Raw genomic sequence first — 23,962 nt, 5'->3', positions numbered from 1 at the left:
CATGGATATTAATTCAAAATATGAATCCACACTTGTTTTACAACTGTGGCAAAACCACTTAAAATGTAAAAGATCTGCAGTTTGTGCAGTCCGAAGGTGAACTAGAGTTACTGCAGATTAAAAAAGAAAAAAAGAGAAAAAAAAAAACACACCACAGTGACATGATTAAAAACTGTTCTGTGAGAAAAGCACGATTCTGGCACTAGAAAAGACGCTCACTTTATGTGATAGCTTAATATCCTACATAAAAGGCAACAGATCCAGCCCCTACTCCTAAGACAGGATCAAGAGAGATGGATGTTGGACAGTTACATGTAATGACACTCAGCAAACAGAGAACCAGAGTGAATGCAGATGTGCCATGGCTAGTAATTTGAAACTGTAATGCAGGGGACAGGAGATCAGATTTAAAACAAACAAACAAAAAAGGTGGAAGACATGTAAGGAAAATTGAAAGCTGTGGCATAAGAGTTTGAAGTTAGTTTTTGAAATTCAGAAACTTCCCGAACAAGCTGGGTCTAGAAGTACCACAAAAGCACCTGGGTAGTACAACGGTGTTACGTTTAGTGTTATTTATAGGAGGACAGCAACGTTTTACAACTTAGATCTCTCTCGCAACTTACATACTCACAAGTCCAAAATGTGTGGGAAACTATGAATTAAGGTAATCGTGTCATTTATTGTGATGATGTTTCTTGATGGGGGGTTGCTGACTCCTTGGTAGGTCCTAGAATAACAGGTCTTCTGCTCTCTAAGATTTATTCCTTCATAAGTGATCATCACCCTTCCCCCTCCTTACCATCTTCAGCTCAAGTCTCTTGCCTAAACAGAAGAGATTGTGACAGCCATACATTTAAAAATAAGGCCGTGTTTTAGAAAGCAAACAAAAAGAGGGTATATGGAAAAGTTTGGAGGGAGGAAAGGGGAGGAGGAAATGATATGAGCAGATTACAAACTCAAAAATAAAGTATTTTAGAAATAAAATTTAAAAAGAGCAAAGTTGATGAAGACCAAGTATTTTCTTTTATGCACCATGGGTGAGATGGAGCTCAATAATAGGATGGTTTCCTTAACGTCCCATGAGAGTGCTTTCTTTCAGTCATTTCCTCAGAAGAGTTCCATGGTCAGTTTTAAAAATGGATATATATGTCTATGTATGTATATATATATATATTTCAAAATTTGTCAATAAAAACACATTATGAAAATAATTGGATATAGACAAGCTCAAATTGTCTTTCTAAACCATACTCTAAAGTTCAAACTGAACTGAATTACATGAGACTTCCAGACTTTAAGCCAGGAATTTCAAATGCAGCATTAAATTATTATGAATTTTAGTTAAAATGTCCTCATAAGAAACTGTAAAGTGTAAAGATAACCAAAATATCAGAATATATTACATACAAGTATGAAAATGTCAAAGACACTATACATAATTAATATATGCTAATAAATATTTTTAAAGCTTTAAAGAGTCAAAAATCAAGATAAAATAAACATCTAAATACTAGGGTAGTCTAACCTCACTTCAGTCTCATAGTCATCTTGTAAGTGTATACTGAGTTGTTACTTTTATATTTTTGATCAACTCACCAAAATTTTCCCTTTAAAAAAAAATTTTTTTTTGGTTCTTTTTTTCGGAGCTGGGGACCAAACCCAGGGCCTTGTGCTTCCTAGGTAAGCGCTCTACCACTGAGCTAAATCCCCAGCCCCATTTTTTTTCTTTTAACTTCAAATAAAAACATTAAATGTATTGATTTCACTCCAAATTTTCTACTTTTTGTTAATCTGTGTTTGGATTTCTGAAAAGAATTCACTTTGTGTCATTGACTTTAATTATAAGGAATATCAGAATTTCGTTTACAATAATTCAAGGCTGAAAGTCCCAAAAATTTTCTTTCTCTTGTGATCATTATGGAGGTTACAGAAAATGGCAAAATTTTTTTTCTAAAGAATTAGTTAAAGTGAGTTCAGAGAACGATCTGACAGTGTGACTTCCTTAATTACTATTTCATAACTTTATTCTGAGTCAAATATTTGAATGTAGAAAAATTTATGATCTCATTTTATCTAAATCAAATTAATCAGTTCAGATTAAGATAGCAATATAAGAAATTTTAGTAATTAAACCTTAAGCATGAATAATTTAGACAAGTACAAAAATCATATGTCCAAACTATACATTTCTTGAATATATTTGTTAAGGAATTGTAGTAATTTTCCAACATTCTGATTACATTATTTTATACTTGCATAAATATAACAGATGTAATTGTTACTCATTTTTATTTCTCTTTCCTAAGCAAAATGAAAAAAGAGCTCAGTATGTATTTCTAGCTGCATGCCCTGATAGATAGAATGTGTAAAAATAGCCCTGTGAATTGATGGGTACATGCATATTTTAGATTGCCTTCCATGTCTTTTCATTTAGCAATTATCTCATCAAGGTAGGTGCAGCAAGGATTGTTTGCCAAAATAATAAGTTTCGTGAGAGTGAATTTCTTTTTTTTTTTTTATTAACTTGAGTATTTCTTATATACATTTCAAGTGTTATTCCCTTTCCCGGTTTCCGGGCAAAATCCCCTTCCCCCCTCCCCTTCCTTATGGGTGCTCCCCTCCCAACCCTCCCCCCACTGCCGCCCTCCCCCCATAGTCTAGTTCACTGGGGGTTCAGTCTTAGCAGGACCCAGGGCTTCCCCTTCCACTGGTGCTCTTTCTAGGATATTCATTGCTACCTATGGGGTCAGAGTCCAGGGTCAGTCCATATATAGTCTTTAGGTAGTGGCTTAGTCCCTGGAAGCTCTGGTTGCTTGACATTGTTGTACTTTTGGGGTCTCGAGCCACTTCAAGCTCTTCCAGTTCTTTCTCTGATTCCTTCAACGGGGGACCTATTCTCAGTTCAGTGGTTTGCTACTGGCATTCGCCTCTGTATTTGCTGTATTCTGGCTGTGTCTCTCAGGAGCGATCTACATCCGGCTCCTGTCGGTCTGCACTTCTTTGCTTCATCCATCTTCTCTAATTGGGTGGCTGTATATGTATGGGCCACATGTGGGGCAGGCTCTGATTGGGTGTTCCTTCAGTCTCTGTTTTAATTTTTGCCTCTCCCTTCCCTGCCAAGGGTATTCTTTTTCCTCATTTAAAGAAGGAGTGAAGCATTCACATTTTGATCATCCGTCTTGAGTTTCGTTTGTTCTAGGGATCTAGGGTAATTCAAGCATTTGGGCTAATAGCCACTTATCAATGAGTGCATACCATGTATGTCTTTCTGTGATTGGGTTAGCTCACTCAGGATGATACTTTCCAGTTCCAACCATTTGCCTACGAATTTCATAAACTCGTTGTTTTTGATAGCTGAGTAATATTCCTTTGTGTAGATGTACCACATTTTCTGTATCCATTCCTCTGTTGAAGGGCATCTCGGTTCTTTCCATTTTCTGGCTATTATAAATAAGGCTGCGATGAACATAGTGGAGCACGTGTCTCTTTTATATGTTGAGGCATCTTTTGGGTATATGCCCAAGAGAGGTATAGCTGGATCCTCAGGCAGTTCAATGTCCAATTTTCTGAGGAACCTCCAGACTGATTTCCAGAATGGTTTTACGAGTCTGCAATCCCACAAACAATGGAGGAGTGTTCCTCTTTCTCCACATCCTCGCCAGCATCTGCTGTCACCTGAGTTTTTGATCTTAGCCATTCTCACTGGTGTGAGGTGAAATCTCAGGGTTGTTTTGATTTGCATTTCCCTTATGACTAAAGATGTTGAACATTTCTTTAGGTGTTTCGCAGCCATTCGGCATTCCTCAGCTGTGAATTCTTTGTTTAGCTCTGAACCCCATTTTTTAATAGGGTTATTTGTTTCCCTGCGGTCTAACTTCTTGAGTTCTTTGTATATTTTGGAAATAAGGCCTCTATCTGTTGTAGGATTGGTAAAGATCTTTTCCCAATCTGTTGGTTGCCGTTTTGTCCTAACCACCGTGTCCTTTGCCTTACAGAAGCTTTGCAGTTTTATGAGATCCCATTTGTTGATTCTTGATCTTAAAGATAAGCCATTGGTGTTTTGTTCAGGAAATCTTTTCCAGTGCCCATGTGTTCCAGATGCTTCCCCAGTTTTTCTTCTATTAGTTTGAGTGTGTCTGGTTTGATGTGGAGGTCCTTGATCCACTTGGACTTAAGCTTTGTACAGGGTGATAAGCATGGATCGATCTGCATTCTTCTACATGTTGCCCTCCAGTTGAACCAGCACCATTTGCTGAAAATGCTATCTTTTTTCCATTGGATGGTTTTGGCTCCTTTGTCAAAAATCAAGTGACCATAGGTGTGTGGGTTCATTTCTGGGTCTTCAATTCTATTCCATTGGTCTATCTGTCTGTCTCTGTACCAATACCATGCAGTTTTTATCACTATTGCTCTGTAATACTGCTTGAGTTCAGGGATAGTGATTCCCCATGAAGTCCTTTTATTGTTGAGGATAGCTTTAGCTATCCTGGGTTTTTTGTTATTCCAGATGAATTTGCAAATTGTTCTGTCTAACTCTTTGAAGAATTGGATTGGTATTTTGATGGGGATTGCATTGAATCTGTAGATTGCTTTTGGTAAAATGGCCATTTTTACTATATTAATCCTGCCAATCCATGAGCATGGGAGATCTTTCCATCTTCTGAGGTCTTCTTCAATTTCTTTCCTCAGTGTCTTGAAGTTCCTATTGTACAGATCTTTTACTTGCTTGGTTAAAGTCACACCGAGGTACTTTATATTATTTGGGTCTATTATGAAGGGTGTTGTTTCCCTAATTTCTTTCTCGGCTTGTTTCTCTTTTGTATAGAGGAAGGCAACTGATTTATTTGAGTTAATTTTATACCCAGCCACTTTGCTGAAGTTGTTTATCAGCTTTAGTAGTTCTCTGGTGGAACTTTTGGGATCACTTAAATATACTATCATGTCATCTGCAAATAGTGATATTTTGACTTCTTCTTTTCCGATCTGTATCCCCTTGATCTCCTTTTGTTGTCTGATTGCTCTGGCTAGAACTTCAAGAACTATATTGAATAAGTAGGGAGAGAGTGGGCAGCCTTGTCTAGTCCCTGATTTTAGTGGGATTGCTTCAAGTTTCTCTCCATTTAGTTTAATGTTAGCGACTGGTTTGCTGTATATGGCTTTTACTATGTTTAGGTATGGGCCTTGAATTCCTATTCTTTCCAGGACTTTTATCATGAAGGGGTGTTGAATTTTGTCAAATGCTTTCTCAGCATCTAATGAAATGATCATGTGGTTTTGTTCTTTCAGTTTGTTTATATGATGGATCACGTTGATGGTTTTCCGTATATTAGGTATGAGGTCTTCTACGAAGGTTTGATAGAATTCTGCACTAAACCCGTCTGGACCTGGGCTCTTTTTGGTTGGAAGACCTTTAATGACTGCTTCTATTTCCTTAGGAGTTATGGGGCTGTTTAACTGGTTTATCTGTTTCTGATTTAACTTCGATACCTGGTATCTGTCTAGGAAATTGTCCATTTCCTGAAGATTTTCAAATTTTGTTGAATATAGGTTTTTATAGTAAGATCTGATGATTTTTTGAATTTCCTCTGAATCTGTAGTTATGTCTCCCTTTTCATTTCTAATTTTGTTAATTTGGACACACTCTCTGTGTCCTCTCGTTAGTCTGGCTAAGGGTTTATCTATCTTGTTGATTTTCTCAAAGAACCAACTTTTGGTTCTGTTGATTCTTTCTATGGTCCTTTTTGTTTCTACTTGGTTGATTTCAGCTCTGAGTTTGATTATTTCCTGCCTTCTACTCCTCCTGGGTGTATTTGCTTCTTTTTGTTCTAGAGCTTTTAGGTGTGCTGTCAAGCTGCTGACATATGCTCTTTCCTGTTTCTTTCTGCAGGCACTCAGCGCTATGAGTTTTCCTCTTAGCACAGCTTTCATTGTGTCCCATAAGTTTGGGTATGTTGAATCTTCATTTTCATTAAATTCTAAAAAGTTTTTAATTTCTTTCTTTATTTCTTCCTTGACCAGGTTATCATTGAGTAGAGCATTGTTCAATTTCCACGTATATGTGGGCATTCTTCCCTTATTGTTATTGAAGACCAGTTTTAGGCCGTGGTGGTCCGATAGCACGCATGGGATTATCTCTATCTTTCTGTACCTGTTGAGGCCCGTTTTTTGACCAATTATATGGTCAATTTTGGAGAAAGTACCATGAGGAGCTGAGAAGAAGGTATATCCTTTTGCTTTAGGATAGAATGTTCTATAAATATCCGTTAAGTCCATTTGGCTCATGACTTCTCTTAGTCTGTCGACATCACTGTTTAATTTCTGTTTCCATGATCTGTCCATTGATGAGAGTGGGGTGTTGAAGTCTCCCACTATTATTGTGTGAGGTGCAATGTGTGTTTTGAGCTTTAGTAAGGTTTCTTTTACGTATGTAGGTGCCCTTGTATTTGGGGCATAGATATTTAGGATTGAGAGTTCATCTTGGTGGATTTTTCCTTTGATGAATATGAAGTGTCCTTCCTTATCTTTTTTGATGACTTTTAGTTGGAAATTGATTTTATTTGATATTAGAATGGCTACTCCAGCTTGCTTCTTCTGACCATTTGCTTGGAAAGTTGTTTTCCAGCCTTTCACTCTGAGGTAGTGTCTGTCTTTGTCTCTGAGGTGTGTTTCCTGTAGGCAGCAGAATGCAGGGTCCTCATTGCGTATCCAGTTTGTTAATCTATGTCTTTTTATTGGGGAGTTGAGGCCATTGATATTGAGAGATATTAAGGAATAGTGATTATTGCTTCCCTTTATATTCATATTTGGATGTGAGGTTATGTTTGTGTGCTTTCATTCTCTTTGTTTTGTTGCCAAGACGATTAGTTTCTTGCTTCTTCTATGGTATAGCTTGCCTCCTTATGTTGGGCTTTACCATTTATTATCCTTTGTAGTGCTGGATTTGTAGAAAGATATTGTGTAAATTTGGTTTTGTCATGGAATATCTTGGTTTCTCCATCAATATTAATTGAGAGTTTTGCTGGATACAGTAACCTGGGCTGGCATTTGTGTTCTCTTAGGGTCTGTATGACATCAGTCCAGGATCTTCTGGCCTTCATAGTTTCTGGCGAGAAGTCTGGTGTGATTCTGATAGGTCTCCCTTTATATGTTACTTGACCTTTTTCCCTTACTGCTTTTAATATTCTTTCTTTATTTTGTGCGTTTGGTGTTTTGACAATTATGTGACGGGAGGTGTTTCTTTTCTGGTCCAATCTATTTGGAGTTCTGTAGGCTTCTTGTATGCCTATGGGTATCTCTTTTTTTAGGTTAGGGAAGTTTTCTTCTATGATTTTGTTGAAGATATTTACTGGTCCTTTGAGCTGGGAGTCTTCACTCTCTTCTATACCTATTATCCTTAGGTTTGATCTTCTCATTGAGACCTGGATTTCCTGTATGTTTTGGACCAGTAGCTTTTTCCGCTTTACATTATCTTTGACAGTTGAGTCAATGATTTCTATGGAATCTTCTGCTCCTGAGATTCTCTCTTCCATCTCTTGAATTCTGTTGGTGAGGCTTGTATCTACAGCTCCTTGTCTCTTCTTTTGGTTTTCTATATCCAGGGTTGTTTCCATGTGTTCTTTCTTGATTGCTTCTATTTCCATTTTTAATTCCTTCAACTGTTTGATTGTGTTTTCCTGGAATTCTTTCAGGGATTTTTGCGATTCCTCTCTGTAGGCTTCTACTTGTTCTCTAAGGGAGTTTTTCATGTCTTTCTTGAAGTCCTCCAGCGTCATGATCAAATATGATTTTGAAAATAGATCTTGCTTTTCTGGTGTGTTTGGATATTCCATGTTTGTTTTGATGGGAGAATTGGGCTCCGATGGTGCCATGTAGTCTTGGTTTCTGTTGCTTGGGTTCCTGCGCTTGCCTCTCGCCATCAGATTATCTCTAGTGTTACTTTGTTCTGCTATTTCTGACAGTGGCTAGACTGTCCTATAAGCCTGTGTGACAGGAGTGCTGTAGACCTGTTTTCCTCTCTTTCAGTCAGTTATGGGGACAGAGTGTTCTGCTTTCTGGCGTGTAGTTTTTCCTCTCTACAGGTCTTCAGCTGTTCCTGTGGGCCTGTGTCTTGAGTTCACCAGGCAGCTTTCTTGCAGCAGAAAATTTGGTCTTACCTGTGGTCCCGAGGCTCAGGTTCGCTCGTGGGGTGCTCCCCACGGGCTCTCTGCAGCGGCAGCAACCAGGAAGACCTGTGCCGCCCCTTCTGGGAGCTTCAGTGCACCAGGGTTCCAGATGGTCTTTGGCTTTTTCCTCTGGCGTCCGAGATGTGTGTGCAGGGAGCAGTCATTTCTGGTTTCCCAGGCTTGTCTGCCTCTCTGAAGGTTTAGCTCTCCCTCCCGAGAGTGAATTTCTTATCTAATACTTTTCTTTATCCTTAGGGGGGAAATTAAATACCAGGCATAGAGAAATCACTTAAATACTTATTGTTTCTGAAGCAGTAAAATTCTAAATCATAGTGAGAAATAGCATGCAATATCAAAATGAATAAATAAAATTTCATCTTTTTAGTGAAAACATTCTGTGAGACTTAAAGAGCTAATCTGTACTCAAATGTGGAGTTTAGCAGTTAGGGCTCTTGGCTCATTACCAGCTATGCCACCAAGAAGCTTCCATTTTAAACTATATCTGTGGAACGCATGTGGAAGAAGACTCTTGTGTATTTGATGGGGATCGACAAGTTAGGGAGGTAAATGTGTTTTTAAGACAACTTCAATTAGTGCTATTCTGAGGAAGTGAAGGACTAGAAGGTTGCCAGAGGCATAAAGCCAACTGCCTGGGCATGTAGGATCTCAGATGTTTTATGATTCCACAGGGTGCATGAGGGCACACAGAGAGTAGCACACACAGAGGGTGCAGAGTGGTATGCTCAAGAGCCCATTGGTTGTTGCCATGGAGGCTGACAATAATGGTGTATGGGGAACAAACAGAAAGGCATAAAAAAGAGAAGACTGTGCCACATATTCTGAGAAAGAAACCTGGGAATTGCTTGCTTTTCATTGGTCATCACTATGGAGACAGCCCTTAAAAGCCTAGGTTGGAAATTAGCTTCGGTATACACACACACACACACACACACACACACACACACTCACACACACACACCTGACAGAGGTACACATCAGCAAAAATATTATTTAACATTAACTTCATAAACTGTTTTCAGAATCCCTTAGCAATGTATTTCAAAGAAAAATTGCCCTGAATACTGAATACACAGAAAATATTCAAAGTACTTACCAATCTTTCTTCTAACTCTGGTATTCATTTTAATAAAATCACCTCATGCATCCAATTTTATGTCTAGGTTGAAAACCAGTGTTATTTCAACCAACATCAGTGGTTCTGAGGAACAAATCAGTATTTCAAATAGTTAATAAACCATTCTGCCACATATAGAGTACTTAAGAGCTGTGAGACTCTGGTGTTAGGCAGGTTTATTTCAAGTTACAGTTATACCCTGGGTCAATATTTTGCATGGTGCATTACTAAACAAGGTTGCCCTGGCAACCCATTATATGAAAGAAACAGGTGCGCTTTAACCTGGGGCTCCTGAGGCCCGAAGTTGGTGTTTGTTTTTAAATCTTCTTCTGCCTCCATGCACAATATAGCAGTTTCCCCAACTCAGTTTAATACAGCGATCATCTTCTGAATACATTTCAATTTTTCATTTTTCCTAATAGCCTGCAACGAACATAAAGGTTTACAGAATGGGATAGCACAAACCTATAATCCAAGCACTCAAGATACAGGAAATCAAGGAAGAAAAATCTCAGCCTGGCCTACCCTAAGGTTCTAGGCTAGGCTGAGATGTATAACAAGTTCCAGGAGAGTGGAGGTTACCTAGCAAGGCTTTATCATAGTAAAAATGCAGAAAGAATGTAGGGTTTTCCCCATTTTAAAAACTGTGGAAGAGGGACCAGAAGGACTGTGGGAGCCAGAGGAATGGCTCTTACAGATTGACTAAACAGGAGCAGAGTAGGGATGACATCAATGGACATCTCAAAGTAGACAGGGAAAGACACAAGGTTTCAACCCTGCAAAAAGAGCTGCACTCAGCTGATAAACTGGGGAGTGGGAGAGGTGGTACTCCTCATGGAAGAACACATCATTTGGCTACTCAATACCAAATGGTCAGCCCTGAAATCACACATGGAGGTCGCATTATAGAAGCTGAAACAAGTCGTATTTTGGAATATATCTCAAAAATTAAAAAAAATAATTTAAGAAATAAAAATAATGTTAGAAAACCTATTCTAAAGGAAGCACATATTATAGGAACATACATAAACATTTTGCTCTCAGAATCTGAACATTTATCATAACTTTTTATTCACTAAGAAACATAAAAGAATTCAGTCACTTCCTATATGGAAAGAACTTAAGGGTTTTTTTTTTCTTTCTGTGACATTAATTTATTTGGTAATATAATGGAAAAAGTGTATGTTTTCAGTTTATTGACAGTATGTGTGGAAAGAAATTGTCCCTGCACCTGAATTCTTTGGGAGGCATGGAACAGATACTGTGCTTCCTGTGGTAAGAAGACATAATTTTTACTCTTTTCAATTAGAAACCTCCCTAGCCCAAATAAAAAGGCTTAATAGAGAGGGAAGAGACAGCTGTAGTTGACAAAACTCTACTTATTCTTGATAAATTATTCCTTATTGTAAGAAATTCAGCAGCCAAGGCAGGCAAACCTCAAACTATTAATAGTTTACCTACATTGTGAACCTCAACCCAACCTGCTCTTTAAACCTAACTACCTGGGCTTCAGCCAATAACAAGAGTAATGTCAGAGGAACACTCCTCCATTGTTGGTGGGATTGCAGACTGGTACAAACATTCTGGAAATCAGTCTGGAGGTTCCTCAGAAAATTGGACATTGAACTACCTGAGGACCTAGCTATACCTCTCTTGGGCATATACCCAAAAGATGCCCCAACATATAACAAAGACACATGCTCCACTATGTTCATAGCAGCCTTATTTATAATAGCCAGAAGCTGGAAAGAACACAGAGAACCCTTCAACAGAGGGGATTCAAAAAATGCGGTAAATCTACACAATGGAATATTACTCAGCTATCAAAAACAATGACTTTATGAAATTCATAGGCAAATATGGAAACTGGAAATTCATAGGCAAACTGGAAAATATCATCCTGAGAGAGGTAACCCAATCACAGAAAAACACACATGGTATGCACTCATTGATAAGTGGATATTAGCCCAAATGCTCAAATCACCCTAGATCCACAGAACACATGAAACTCAAGAAGGATGATCAAAATGTGAATGCCTCATTCCTTCTTTAAAAGGGGAACAAGAATACCCTTGGGAGGAAATAGGGAGGCAAAGTTTAAAACAGAGGCAGAAGGAACACCCATTCAGAGCCTGCACCACATGTGGCCCATACATATACAGCCACCAAACTAGATCAGGTGGATGAAGCAAAGAAGTCCAGGCTGACAGGAACCGGATGTAGATCTCTCCTGAGAGACACAGCCAGAATACAGCAAATACATAGGTGAATGCCAGCAGCAAACCACCGAATTGAGAACGGGAGCCCCGTTGAAGGAATCAGAGAAAGGACTGGAAGAGCTTGAAGGGGCTCGAGACCTCATATGAACAACAATGCCAACCAACCAGAGCTTCCAGGGACTAAGCCACTACCCAAAGACTATACATGGACTGACCTTGGGCTCCAACCTCATAGGTAGCAATGAATAGCCTAGTAAGATCACCAGTGGAAGGGGAAGCCCTTGGTCCTGCCAAGACTGAACTCCCAGTGAACGTGATTGTTGGAGGGAGGGCAGTAATGGGGGTAGGATGGGGAGGGGAACACCCATAAAGAAGGGGAGGGGGAGGGGTTGGGGGATGTTGGCCTGGAAACCTGGAAAGGGAATAGCAATCGAAATGTAAATAAGAAATACCCAAGTTAATATATGATGAAAAAAAAATAAAAAAAGAAGAGTAATGTTGTCTTCAACCTGGGAGCTAAAGACAGAAAGGTCAAAATAAGGGCAGATTTTCTGCCAACTCATGAAACAAACGTGAATCCTTCTGTCTTCCAGATGTCAGAGCCAAACAAATGCTGGTCATAGGAAGTTAAATGAATCCTCTTCCTAAGTCAGTGTACCCTGGAATCCAGATTTTCCTTGCTAGAGACCAGGCTTTCACTTATAAATGCTAAAAGTCTGTCTTGACATGGGAAAGCGATCCTGATTCCAGTGTACCTTAACACTTGAGAAATATATCTGCCACATACTAGTCCATAAAGAGGATATCTCGTGTGTTCCCTAAAGTGTTTCATGGAGATTATTTCTTTGATATTTAAAAATTGAAATTCGGGTTGGGGATTTAGCTCAGTGGTAGAGCGCTTGCCTAGCAAGCACAAGGCCCTGGGTTTGGTCCCCAGCTCCGGGAAAAAAAAAAAATTAAACTAAAAATTGAAATTCAACCTTGAAGCATGATTGACAAATATTTTTAAGCAGAAGAATAAATCTGATATAATGTAAATATAAAGTATAATTGTTGACATATTTTTGGTACCCATTTGGCCTGAAATTTTAGCAGTGTGAAGAATGAGTTGCCAGGAGCCAACCCTGCTTACACACCCTCTGGCTCAAGAACATTTCAGGAATGTTAAGCCCACTTACACCCTCTGGGACACCTAGCCAGTTGTCAGTTCTTATCACTTTTATAGCTTCTGCCTCCAGCCGTCTCTTCTTACCAGTTTATACCTGCAACTTACAGTTTAGGGCTATAGGGACGGTCATGATGGTAATGAAATTGATCCTGGGTCCTGGGTGACCTTCCCGCCTGTTTGTCTTTATAAGCCGCTGGTTTTTTTTGGGGGGAGGGGGGTTGGTTTTTTTTTTTTTTTTAATTAAAGTTTGAGAGCTTGATCTGAATGTAGACTTGCTCTCCTTCTTTGTGCCTCCTGTCCCCCATTCTTTCCTCCACTCCCAGGTCTCCGCTGAAACACCGGCCAGCTGGGGTAGTTGGCGCCTAATGTGGGGCCTGGGTACAGGATCTGATTGAACATTGATTTTGCCCATGGATGCCCCCCATATAGGATCGCTGTTTCCTGGAGGACAAGAGTCAACATTTCCCTGAGGAAGGAGAGAAGATCCAAATCGCGATCACCATGGCGACCCACTGTGAATCAGATCTGAGTAAGGTAAGGAATTGAGCAATGCAAAATGGACCAGGCACTGACTAAGCATGACTTATTCTTACAGGGTCTTAAAGAGGATCTTGCTAAATTCTTTATATTCACTGAGGATGTTTGTCCTTGGTTTCCCCAAGAGGGAACTATTGAAAAAAGGTGGGCCAGACTGGGAGACTGTCTGAAAGATTTTTATAAGACATTTGGCCCAGAAAAAGTCCCTGTTCCAACCTTCTCCTACTGGAACTTGATTAATGAAATACTTAGGGTTTACAAGACATGGCCAGATATTCAGGAGGTAGTTACAGAGGGAGAAAAGGCCCTACAGTGCCTTTCTCGAACTCCTTCTGTCTGTGATTCTGTCTCCATCATCATTTCAGACCTGGTGTTCCCCGGTTCCCCGTGAGGGGTCAGGGCAGAGTCCGCTGGCCTCTAGGGCCACAGGTGAAATACCACTACTCTCATCATTTTTTCACTGACCCGCTTGGGGGGCGGTGAGCCCAAAGGGGCTCTCACTTCTGGCTCCAAGTGCCTGTCTGCACTCGCCCATGCGTAGGCGACCCACTCTGGGGACAGTGCCAGGTGGGGAGTTTGACTGGGATGGTACACCTGTGAAACAGTAACGCAGTGTCCAAAGGCAAGCTCAGGGAGGACAGAAACCTCCTGTGGAGCGGAAGGGCAAAGCTTGCTTGATCTTGATTGTCAGTACAAATACAGACCATGAAAGTGGGGCCTTACGATCCTTCTGACCTTTTGGGTTTTAAGCAGGAAGTATCAGAAAAGTTACCACAGGGATAACTGTCTGTGGTGTCCAGAGACACTAAGCCACCATGGAATTGGGATGTATATTTCTGGAACCTGCCTTGGGAACTCTAGGTAGAGAGCTTGATCAATTGATATATATTGTGCTAAAGTCCAAATATTTTGATGTTTCTTATTGATATTGAAATTGATAAAATGTGTTTAATTGGCCTATCAGGCTAATTGTTTAACACTATTGTTTAGCCTACTTCCTCTTTTAAAATTGTTTAATCTTTGTAATGGGTGTGTCTTTTGAGTTTTATAGTTATATTATTACTCTGGGAGAGAGTGCAAGATACAAGCTTTGCTGATTACAGACTAAGAAATACAATATTCTGGGAGAAAGATTTTGTTTTTGTGTTTTGTTTTTGTTTTTTAAGTGTGATTAGGTTCTGGAAATCTCACAGAGTCATACTGATCAGATTGGAGAGAGGAAAATTGCCTGAAAAACCAGATTCAGGAGAATCAAACAAAAAGATATCTCGATTCTAAATTTTTGTCTTGAGAATCATATTTTGCAGAATGTACCTACTTAGATTCCTGGTCTCAAGGACTTGGAGCTGTCCAGTCAAGACACATATCCGGCCACAACATTTGCTTCATTCTTCCTACCCCCTAACCCCAAAGATATCTCAACACCCATATACAGCTTGAAGAAGTTATGGAAGAGACGTTGCCCCAATTCCCTGGACTTTTGGGGGGCTGAAAGTAATTGTTCTAAGGTTGTTTTTATGAGGAATTTAGAATTTGTTGTAATTTAACAGGGAGGAATTAGCTAGATTGAGTTGTACAGCCATAATCTCATTTGGTAACTAAGCTAAAATTATATCTTTGCTTTGGTATAGAATTTATTAGTTAAAAAGTTTAAAGGTGCAAGGTTTAGAGCCAGTCCTTCTATTGATGCCATTACAAACTTATGAGCTTCATTAGACAACAGATTGACTCCCTGGCATCCAAACCTCTACAAATTCATTATCAGAGACTTGATTTGGATGACAGAGGCCTGACTGAGCCCTATGATGATCTGCCTCCTTTAGGAGCAGCATAAAACTCAGATTTATGCTTACCTGTATTGGCATGAGTACCTGCAAGGGGTGGGAAAGGAGGTACTGCAAGGGGAGGACCCTATTGTCCATCTCTGAGTACCCTGAGAAGTAAACCTGATTACATAGAGGTTGGTGTTAAACTCTCCCTTGGTCAGATTTCACAGATAAGACTTCTGTCAAAATCACCAAGAAAAAAATTCCTGTCCTCTCAAAAAAAAAAAAAAAAAAAAAAAAAAACCAAGCTGCACGAAGTGCTGAAAGGATCAGGTCAATGCTTCCCTGCTCTGCTTAATGCCCATTTGTCCTCACAATGCTATATCATCCCTGGCTGCTTATTGGCCTCATAAAAAGAGTTAAAAAGGGAGGAATGAGTTAAGATGTTTCAGTTAAAAATGGTTTACTGTAAATACTAACCGCAATTATAGTAATAATAGCTTGAAATGTAAATTCAAGTTGTTTTAAAGGTATAGAAATACCATGGAGAATACCTGCATTTCCCAGCATTGGTTTTAAAAAACAAACAAACTGAGCATGACCACTAGTGACTTTAACACAAGCCCTGTGGAGGGCAGATGCAAGAGCATCACTAAGGCTTGGTTGCCAGCTTGAGAGACCCAGTCAGTCTCAAGAGAACAAACTTTAACTTCCTCTAACCTCTGAGTGAGCACTTGTCTTTGTGTCCGTGTCCAAGTCCGTGTCTGAGTCTGTGTCTGAATCTGTGTCTGTGTGTGTGTCTGTGTGTGTGTCTGTGTCTGTGTCTTGTGTGTGTGTCTGTCTGTGTGTCTGTGTCTGTGTCCGAGTCCGTGTCCGTGTCTGTATCCGTGTCCGTGTCTGTGTCCGTGTCTGAGTCTGTGTCTGAATCTGTGTCTGTGTGTGTGTCTGTGTGTGTGTCTGTGTTTGTGTCTGTGTGTGTGTGTCTCTGTGTGTGTCTGTGTCTGTGTGTGTGTGTCTGTGTGTGTGTCTGTGTCTGTGTCTGTGTCTGAGTCTGAGTCTGAGTCTGTGTCTGTGTCAGAGAACTTTCAGGAGTCAGCTTTCACAGTGACATTCAGAGACTGAACTTCGGTTTGTACAGCAGGTGTTTGTACCTGTTGGGCACTCTCACTCTAGCCTATAATGTTTCCATAACTCAGTTCTTCTTGAAAACAAATGATGGCATTCAGAAATCCTGCGATTATTTTTTTAAATTTCATTAATTTAAATTCTTTTTATCCTGAAAGATGTTTATCTAAATCAAAGATATAACATGACAGATAGATAGATAGATAGATAGATAGATAGATAGATAGATAGATAGATAGGGGAGTTAAATCCTAAAAGTTATTTGTAACTTAAAAGTATCATTAAATAAAACCACATGTAACGTACTTAATCAACTGGACACAGTTTAGCTTAGCCTATCTTAAGTTATGTTCTAGATATTTACATTGGGCAACAATTTGCCAAAGTATCTAACACAAGCCTGTTTTATTTTCTGAAAACATTGATTATCTCATGTACCTTATTGAAAACTATACTGAAAATGCAAAGTAGAATATTTTTATAGGTACTTTCTTACTATTGTAAAGCTAAAACAACCTAACTCTAACCATATTGTTTGGAGAGCATCTTATGCTCCACGAGGACCAAGAGAACTATCTTCCATTTGTTTAGCTGAAAAGCTTCAGTTCCTCTGTGTTCAGTGAACACTTTTGTCCTATGCAGTTTTTCTTCTGCTTTTAAGCCTTTTTGAGTTCGAATAAATGCTCTCACGTGAAATTCTTAGGGCTTTTAATCAGTATATCTATTTACGATGAACTCTCTAGCTCCGTGTTAAATGGATTTACTATAGCAAAATCAATATAGTTAAACTCAAATTGAGGTTACTATTACCATTTACATAGTTTTATATATTATTTATATGTACAAACAACACAATGACTATATATGAATGCATAACTGTAATAAATTGTGTAGACAATATACAAATATATGATGCATAGACATGTAGGCATAAGTGCACATAATAATCTCCTCTTTAGTATTATGAAAGATAGTTTGTAAAGCACCAAATGTATTCATAAGATTGTATTGCATAAGCTAGAGAACTGGCTCAGGAGCTGAGAGAACTTCCTGCTCTGGCTGGGACTCAAGCATAGTTCCCAGTATCTATCTTTGACAGCTCACAGTCACCAGCTTCAGGAGAATCCCAGTCCTCTGGCCTCCTGCAATTGGATTCATGTGGTGTACACACACACACACACACACACACACACACACACACACACACACCTGATTAGAAATAATGCAGACCTTTATTTAAATGAATCTTCTATGATCCTAATAATATTAAATTTTAATTCCATATATTTTCCAGTATTTTATTATAGATAAGATTTAACATATAAATATTTGTGTTAATGTAATTTCAAAGGTTGCATATTAAACTACGTAACCATGCCAGATTAATTTCCTAAATTTTAGGTATTTATGACAGTCTCTAAATCACATTCTTAAAAATGAATATCATTTGGATTATGTCCTAATTAAAGACTCATAAGCACATGAAAAGGCTCTTGATCCTTATTTACAATTTTTTCCTAAAACCTTTTTATTTCAACTGAATGATATTGAATGCCTTTTCTAACTATGCAATTATTTATAAAAATTATATTAACAATCAAATAAATGCTTTTAAATTTCAGGTATTGACTACTACTGAAGCCTCCATAGATTCTTCGATAATTTGCATTTAATATTTCTATGGATTACTCATGTCCTTTGCCTCTTGATCTTTGGTACCTACAGTAAAAATTTCCTTTTACTATTGTGTGAATGCCTTAAATCTGAGTAATGTTAATCAGGTATTACAATGGGAACAAGATATACTGTGTGAATTTTATTAAATAAAATATAGCAAAATCTGTATTTCCACACTGTTGACTATTTTTCCCCCAAATCACATTCAAGATGCTGTTGCTGTGTGATGTGACTATATATGCTGAAAGCTTCCTGGCAATTGGCAGTGAACTTACATGGTACTGCAACAAAATAAACAGCTGACTTCAAAGCACAGTGTTAACAATCTGGGGACTTACATGCTACCCAAGATTCCAAGGATTTTACATCTAGCAAATTATGTACAAAACCTACTCTCTGCTAGAAGCATTAAAAGTAGATCGGAAGAGGTTTTGCTAAAACTCAACTTAGTCAAGGAAGACACAAACACTTAGAAATGCCTTATCGTTGAATGTTTCCAGTTGAATTTTTACATTTTTACCTTGGCATTTTTCTTGCCAGCTCTGACCGCCTGCTTTCTATTGAGCATGCTAGTTCTGTCTCTGAAAAACCTCAAGATACTTTTGGCATCTGATCTGCATGGTCAACGCACTCTCATTTCTCTTTCGGCGCATCTCACTTTTCACTTTCAGAAGCGAGTTCCCTTTTCTTTCAAGTCTCAGTAAAATGTAAGATTTCCAAACAGGGAGGTCTACTTAGTTTTGTACCTGTGTGAGACATGATATGCTTAGAGAAACGACTATCAGAGAAGCATGATTAAAAGTCAGCTCGACATGAGAGTAATGAAAAAGTCAATTTCCAAAATGTTTCTATTTCTTTGAGGACTTAACTCTGTGGTAATCTTCCTTTCTTGTCTATAAAATAAAAATTCAAAAATACAAAATCCAAGATTATTTAGGTAGGAATTTATCTATAAATTATATTAATAAATAGATCTATATTTTCATAATATTACTTTATTTATATAGGGCTTATTTATTAATAGGAATATAGCAGCATATTAATATTACCCTGTAATACTTCACCTGAAAAATTCATCTGTCCTTTATGATGCATGCCTACATTCATGTCTTGACTGAGAATATATTTCTGAAAGACCCATTATGGTTTAAGAATGAAATTTTTCTACTGATGGTAAATCCGCGGGTGTCTCAGGCTTTCAACATCCCCCTAATTCTAAATCACTGCAAACAATACGACAGGCTTTCTGATATGTTCAATCAGCTTGCTGTGAGTTTTCAAGATTTGAGAGATAAAAAGAAGGGAGACATTCTTTGAAGTTACTTCTGTCCATCATATTAAAATGCTCCTTTCCTTCCACTACACTCTCTACAGAAACTCCTAACAAAGGTTAAATCAGTATTGTACTACATCATGCAATTGAACACCACATAAGCAGACTACCACACACCAATATTAACATATACCATGTATGCATGCAATAACAATTAAAATGGGTCATAAAATTGAAAGAGAGCAAGGGGTATACAAAGGGGGGTTGGAAGTGAAAAAAGAGGGGGAAAGTGATGTAATTAGAATCTCAAAATAAAAGAAAAATTGTATGTAAAAATCTATTTTAGAAGTAGATTATAGAATCATGTCATAAGGTTTCTTTTACTTACCCACACCATTGCCCGGTCCAATTCCTAGAACCGGCTGCCTTTTACAAAAGCCAACATCAGCAGTGATAATGAAAGAGTCCTGGGTCCTGCCTAAGATATAGGTAGGGTCAGATGTCACTGGTGCCATCTCTCTTCAGGAACTAAATTTGAGTGATGTCATTGGTGCCCTCCCTCCCCAGGAGCCAAGTTTGAGTGATGTCATTAGTGCCCTCCCTCCCCAGGAGCTAAGCTTGAGTGATACATCTGACACTATCTGCAGCTGAGTGAGGTGATGTCATCCTTTGAAATTTAACCGTGGGGATATTTCATGTCATTATTAGGCACTTCATTTTCCTAGAGAATTTTGAATAAACTGAGAAATCTGGAGAACTGGGTCCTCCAGATATAATCCTAAAGCTACCTTTGTTTAAATTTGTGAATACAGTTGGTTAAAAAATGAAAGAGAAAAATCGAAGGGTGAAAACAGCATTATTGGGTTAAAAAGAGATGTTTTCGTTGTTTTGTGAGGTTTTTTGTAAGTTATATTTATTATACATACAGCTTTCTGCCTGCATGTGTGTCTGTAGGCCAAAAGAGGGCACTGGATCTCATTTTAGATGGTTATATTTAGATGGTTCCCAGCAACCGTATGGTTGCTGGGAATTGAACTCAAGACTTCCGGAAGAGCAGCCGATGCTCTGAGCCATCTCTCCAGCCCTGTTTTGTGAGATTTTTTTTATCAGAGTCTAAGATAACAATGATTTATCAATCTTAGTTATTAACAAAATAAATTTAACAATGGATCATAAAGTTTAAATGCAATGTATTAAATAACTGAGAATTCCAGATAAAAATTACCATAGCCCAGGTGTTGGGAGCCAGTTTGTCTGCTTCTGTGAAAACCTGACTGTCAGGCAGAGTAAAGGCAGCCCAGGGTATATTGGCAGATTTCCTGCCCTGCTGACTCATGGAACATCAAGGGGGGACGCACTTGAAGCTCAAGGTAGGGGACTGACTGTTCTGTTAATCTTGAAGGAAGGAACAGGGAGACTGCCAGATGGGAATAAATATCCAATATACATCAGCCATTGTCTCTACTAGCTTGTGACTTTGTTTCCCACGATACTGTAAAGCATATTAAAAGCTATGAGAAATTCATTCCGGGCTATAGTGGTATAGACCTGCAGTCCTCCTGACCTTCGACTCTGAGTGTTCTTTTTGCTCTTTCTCACAGTCATCCTCACTCCCCCCTCAGAGGACTGCTCAACTTTGCACTGGCAGTACTGGTAAACTCAGATAGCTTGACGACTAGAAACAGGGTTGGCTGGATGGGTCAATGGTAAAGCAATAAGCTGCTGAGCCTGATATCCTAACTTTAATCCCAAAACCCACATGATATAACAGAGAACCTCTAGACTGTTATCGGATCTCCACACTTGCAGACTCTTCCCCTCTCTCTGTCTCTCTGTCTCTCTCTCTGTGTCTCTCTGTGTGTCTCTGTCTCTGTCTCTGTCTCTGTCTCTGTCTCTCTCTCTCTCTCTCTCTCTCTCTCTCTCACACACACACACACACACACAAAATAAAAGATGAAGTGCTAGTAAATTCAGAGGGCTCCTTTCTGGCCTGCAGACGGCAATTTTCTCAATGTATTCACACGGCCTTTCCTCTGTGCACACTGTAAGAAGAAATGGAAAGGGTACAGAAGAAGAAGAAAAGAGGCAGAGAACACTGAATAAGCTGTTTCTCTCCTCTCCATTTCAAAAGAACCTCAGACCTGTTGTACTAGGACTCTACTTTTTTGGCCTCAGTTAATTTTACCTATTTCCTTAAAGACTGTCCTCAAAAGAGTCAAGCTGAAAATTGGGGACATGACTTTATTAATGATGTGGCAGGAGACAATTAAGTATTTATAGAAATATATTAATTACTGTCCAAACATTTACATTAGGTCAAACTAACAATAACCAACATATTTCCTAAGCCTCAGTAGTTTCATATTGCTAGTGTTTTATATCTTACTCACAAGACAGAAATGCCAAGATTATTACCCAATCCAGCCAGCAAATTTATGTTGAAACAAGAATCTTACTACTCTCATTTTTTAAAAGAATTTCTATCCATTATGATGCTGACATTTTAAAAATGCTTGATGTGTTTTTAAAAGATCATAAAAAGAATTCATGTAAAGAAGAAGTTTGTCTTTCAATAATGACAACAAACTGGCTAATATTAAACTAAGATTCTTGAATACATCCGTAGTCTAAGAGGAAGGTCAAAATTAAGTTTTAAAATTGTGCGCAAATTTTGCATAACAATGTATAATAAGTTGAAACTATTTATAAGTTGAGCCTCATGTATTTAAGGAAACCACTGGTAATTTAACTATCTGGCCAAATACAAACCAACACTTCTCAGAAAAATATTTAAAAACTTAAATTCTCAATAATATATCATTGAAAACATCTACTATGCAATTTAAAAGCACTAGAAATCCCAAGAAACAAAAATATATGTGCCCTAGTCAGAAGATAAAGGTGCCAATGAATTATCCTATGCTGACCTAGATATTAAAATTAGCAGCCAAGGACTTTAAAAGAAATGATACAAATGTTAATGATCAAAGATGATCAAAAAGAGTGAATAAATGTGCAAGCCTTGATAGAAAAGTGGAATTATATCAATGAACCAAATGGAAATTGTAGAACTAAAAAATACTATGACCATTGTAAAAGAGAATTTCTAGTTTAGTCGTTAGTAAGGCAATGCAATGCAATGCACAGAGACAATGGAAAACCATCACATACCCTTAAAATACCTTAAACTTCAAAGTTGAAGGTTGGAGGAGATGAAGTCCAACAGGTACATTTCCTAAGCTACCAGGACATGTAAAATGGTAAAGCAGAGAGTTTGAATAAAAAGCTTAAACACTTTTTTTGTCAAGTAAAATATGTCCCAGTTCTAGGACTAAGATTACTACTCCTGTGACTCTTTTTCAAAAAGAGTGAAAATGTAAGTTCATGCTAATACTTGCATACAAATGTCAATAGTAAAAACAAGTTGAATGTCCATCGATGTGGCATTAAGCAGTTGTGATCTATTTATACAATGCAATGCTACTCAGAAGTAGAAAAAGAGGATGTAGTACTGCGCGTCATGAGTAACTAAGGAAAGCATGTTGTTTGAAAGAAACCAGACACAACAGACACACATGCAGCAGTGAATCTCTAATAACAAGCTCAAGAATAGGCAAGCTATTTCTATACAAACTCAATTAGAATGTATGCTATGTAAAGAATGAAGATTGACAAAAGGGGGCCCATGTAGCTTCCTGGAGGGATGAAATGTTCCATATCTTATTTAAATTAGTGCTCGAATGTCTATATTCATCCATTGGTGTTAAAAAGTTCTATTTATACTTTATAATGGTGTGTAAAATGTGGTGTTCTAAGAATGAATCTAGATTATACCCACATAGAATTTAAATTCTCTAACACCATGAAAGAATATAAACTTGCCTATTGTATATGATTTTTTTCTGTATGAAAGTCAGCACTATATATAGTTCTCCATGCGATCAGATACTATAAATACCAAATGCTAAATATAGAGAGCAAAGAGAACACAAAAAGGAACAAGGAATTTTCCAAACTTGCAGTATAGTGGTTACTTGAAAAAGGGAAACTACGAAGATACTTTCTGATCCTTCTTAATTTTCTTATTGCCTTCAAATTTCAAGTTTGTGTTTTAAGTGGAAGAGAATTCTAACTGGTCCACTTCTTCAAATGGATTCAGTAGGAGTGGATTCTTACCAAAAAAGTTTTTTATAACATCAGGTTTCATATCTCACATTCAGTTCTACCTACTGTATTGTGATTTTTAAAGTGTACATATTGATAAATAGCTCACATATAGAGAAAAATTTGCCACTAGATTTATACATTTAAAATATAATTAAGGCATTAAAAAAGATGTTCTTAGGTCTAGCTACATATTAGCATGACCAAAAGTGACTCTTGAATATTACAGACCAAGGTTTAAGCCTGACTAATTAAATCATAGTTCTAGAGGGCATTAATTTTATTGAACTATGAATTTTGGGGGGTGCAAATGGTTTTACTTTTTTCCTATTTTGTTCATTGTTTTATCTCTATAGCTTAATGCCTGACATATATTAAACTATTAATAATTTGATGAATAAATGTATAATTATGGAATAAACTTTTATACCATAATAAAACATTTTGCTTTTATATATAAGGGCATAAGTCTTGTAGTATACTGTATTTACTGTGTGTGCATGCATATCCATACCATGGCATGTATGGCAGATCAGAGAAGTACTTTTAGAAGTCTATTCTCTCTTTTCAGAATGTGGTTTCTGAGGAGCAAATTGAGCTTGTCAGGATTGGCAGCAAATGTCTTTACCAACTGATCTACATTGCCAACCCCACAAAATTACTGTAGATATGGAAAACAGCAGTACCAATCATTTATTTTTATAAAGTTATTTGTTAATTTGCTAACTCATTTGAG

General features: G+C 38.0%; 1 protein-coding gene and 1 long non-coding RNA gene across 4 annotated transcripts in view; both read right to left on the bottom strand.

Annotated features, from left to right (window-relative positions):
- LOC120102155 (uncharacterized) overlaps nt 1–22,594 on the bottom strand; it is a 32,730-nt gene extending 10,136 nt beyond the window's left edge. Inside the window, exons 1-2 of one of the 3 annotated variants that reach the window (XR_015685949.1) lie at nt 22,234–22,594; nt 9,277–9,381 (exon numbers count right to left, since the gene is read on the bottom strand). This is a non-coding gene — a long non-coding RNA (uncharacterized LOC120102155). The remainder of the gene's footprint in view (nt 1–9,276; nt 9,382–22,233) is intronic. The other 2 variants (XR_015685950.1, XR_015685951.1) reach the window with 2 other exon arrangements.
- On the bottom strand, nt 11,307–19,614 carry LOC147994752 (uncharacterized). The gene is made up of 5 exons (XM_087659572.1): nt 19,451–19,614; nt 15,075–15,092; nt 13,687–13,815; nt 12,790–13,125; nt 11,307–11,368 (listed from the first exon to the last, which is right to left on the bottom strand). Exons 1-5 carry the CDS (start codon nt 19,575–19,577, stop codon nt 11,307–11,309), a joined length of 672 nt encoding a protein of 223 aa, XP_087515698.1. The 5' UTR covers nt 19,578–19,614.
- Nucleotides 22,595–23,962: the final 1,368 nt, after the last annotated feature.

Source organism: Rattus norvegicus, chromosome 4, assembly GCF_021556685.1.
Source record: "Rattus norvegicus strain SHRSP/BbbUtx chromosome 4, alternate assembly SHRSP_T2T, whole genome shotgun sequence".
NCBI classification, from domain to species: Eukaryota; Metazoa; Chordata; class Mammalia; order Rodentia; family Muridae; genus Rattus; species Rattus norvegicus.
Note: the sequence above shows the minus strand (reverse complement) of the source record. Positions and strands in the feature narration are given on the sequence as shown.

Coding starts and splice junctions, on each gene's coding strand:
- LOC147994752 (XM_087659572.1), bottom strand. CDS start 19,577: ATGGCACCAGTGACATCTGACCCTACCTATATCTTAGGCAGGACCCAG. Junction 13,126..13,686: donor GCTCACCGCCCCCCAAGCGG/GTCAGTGAAAAA, acceptor CTTGTCCTCCAG/GAAACAGCGATCCTATATGG. Junction 11,369..12,789: donor CGTCCCTATAGCCCTAAACT/GTAAGTTGCAGG, acceptor TTTCCTCCCAAG/GGTATTCTTGTTCCCCTTTT.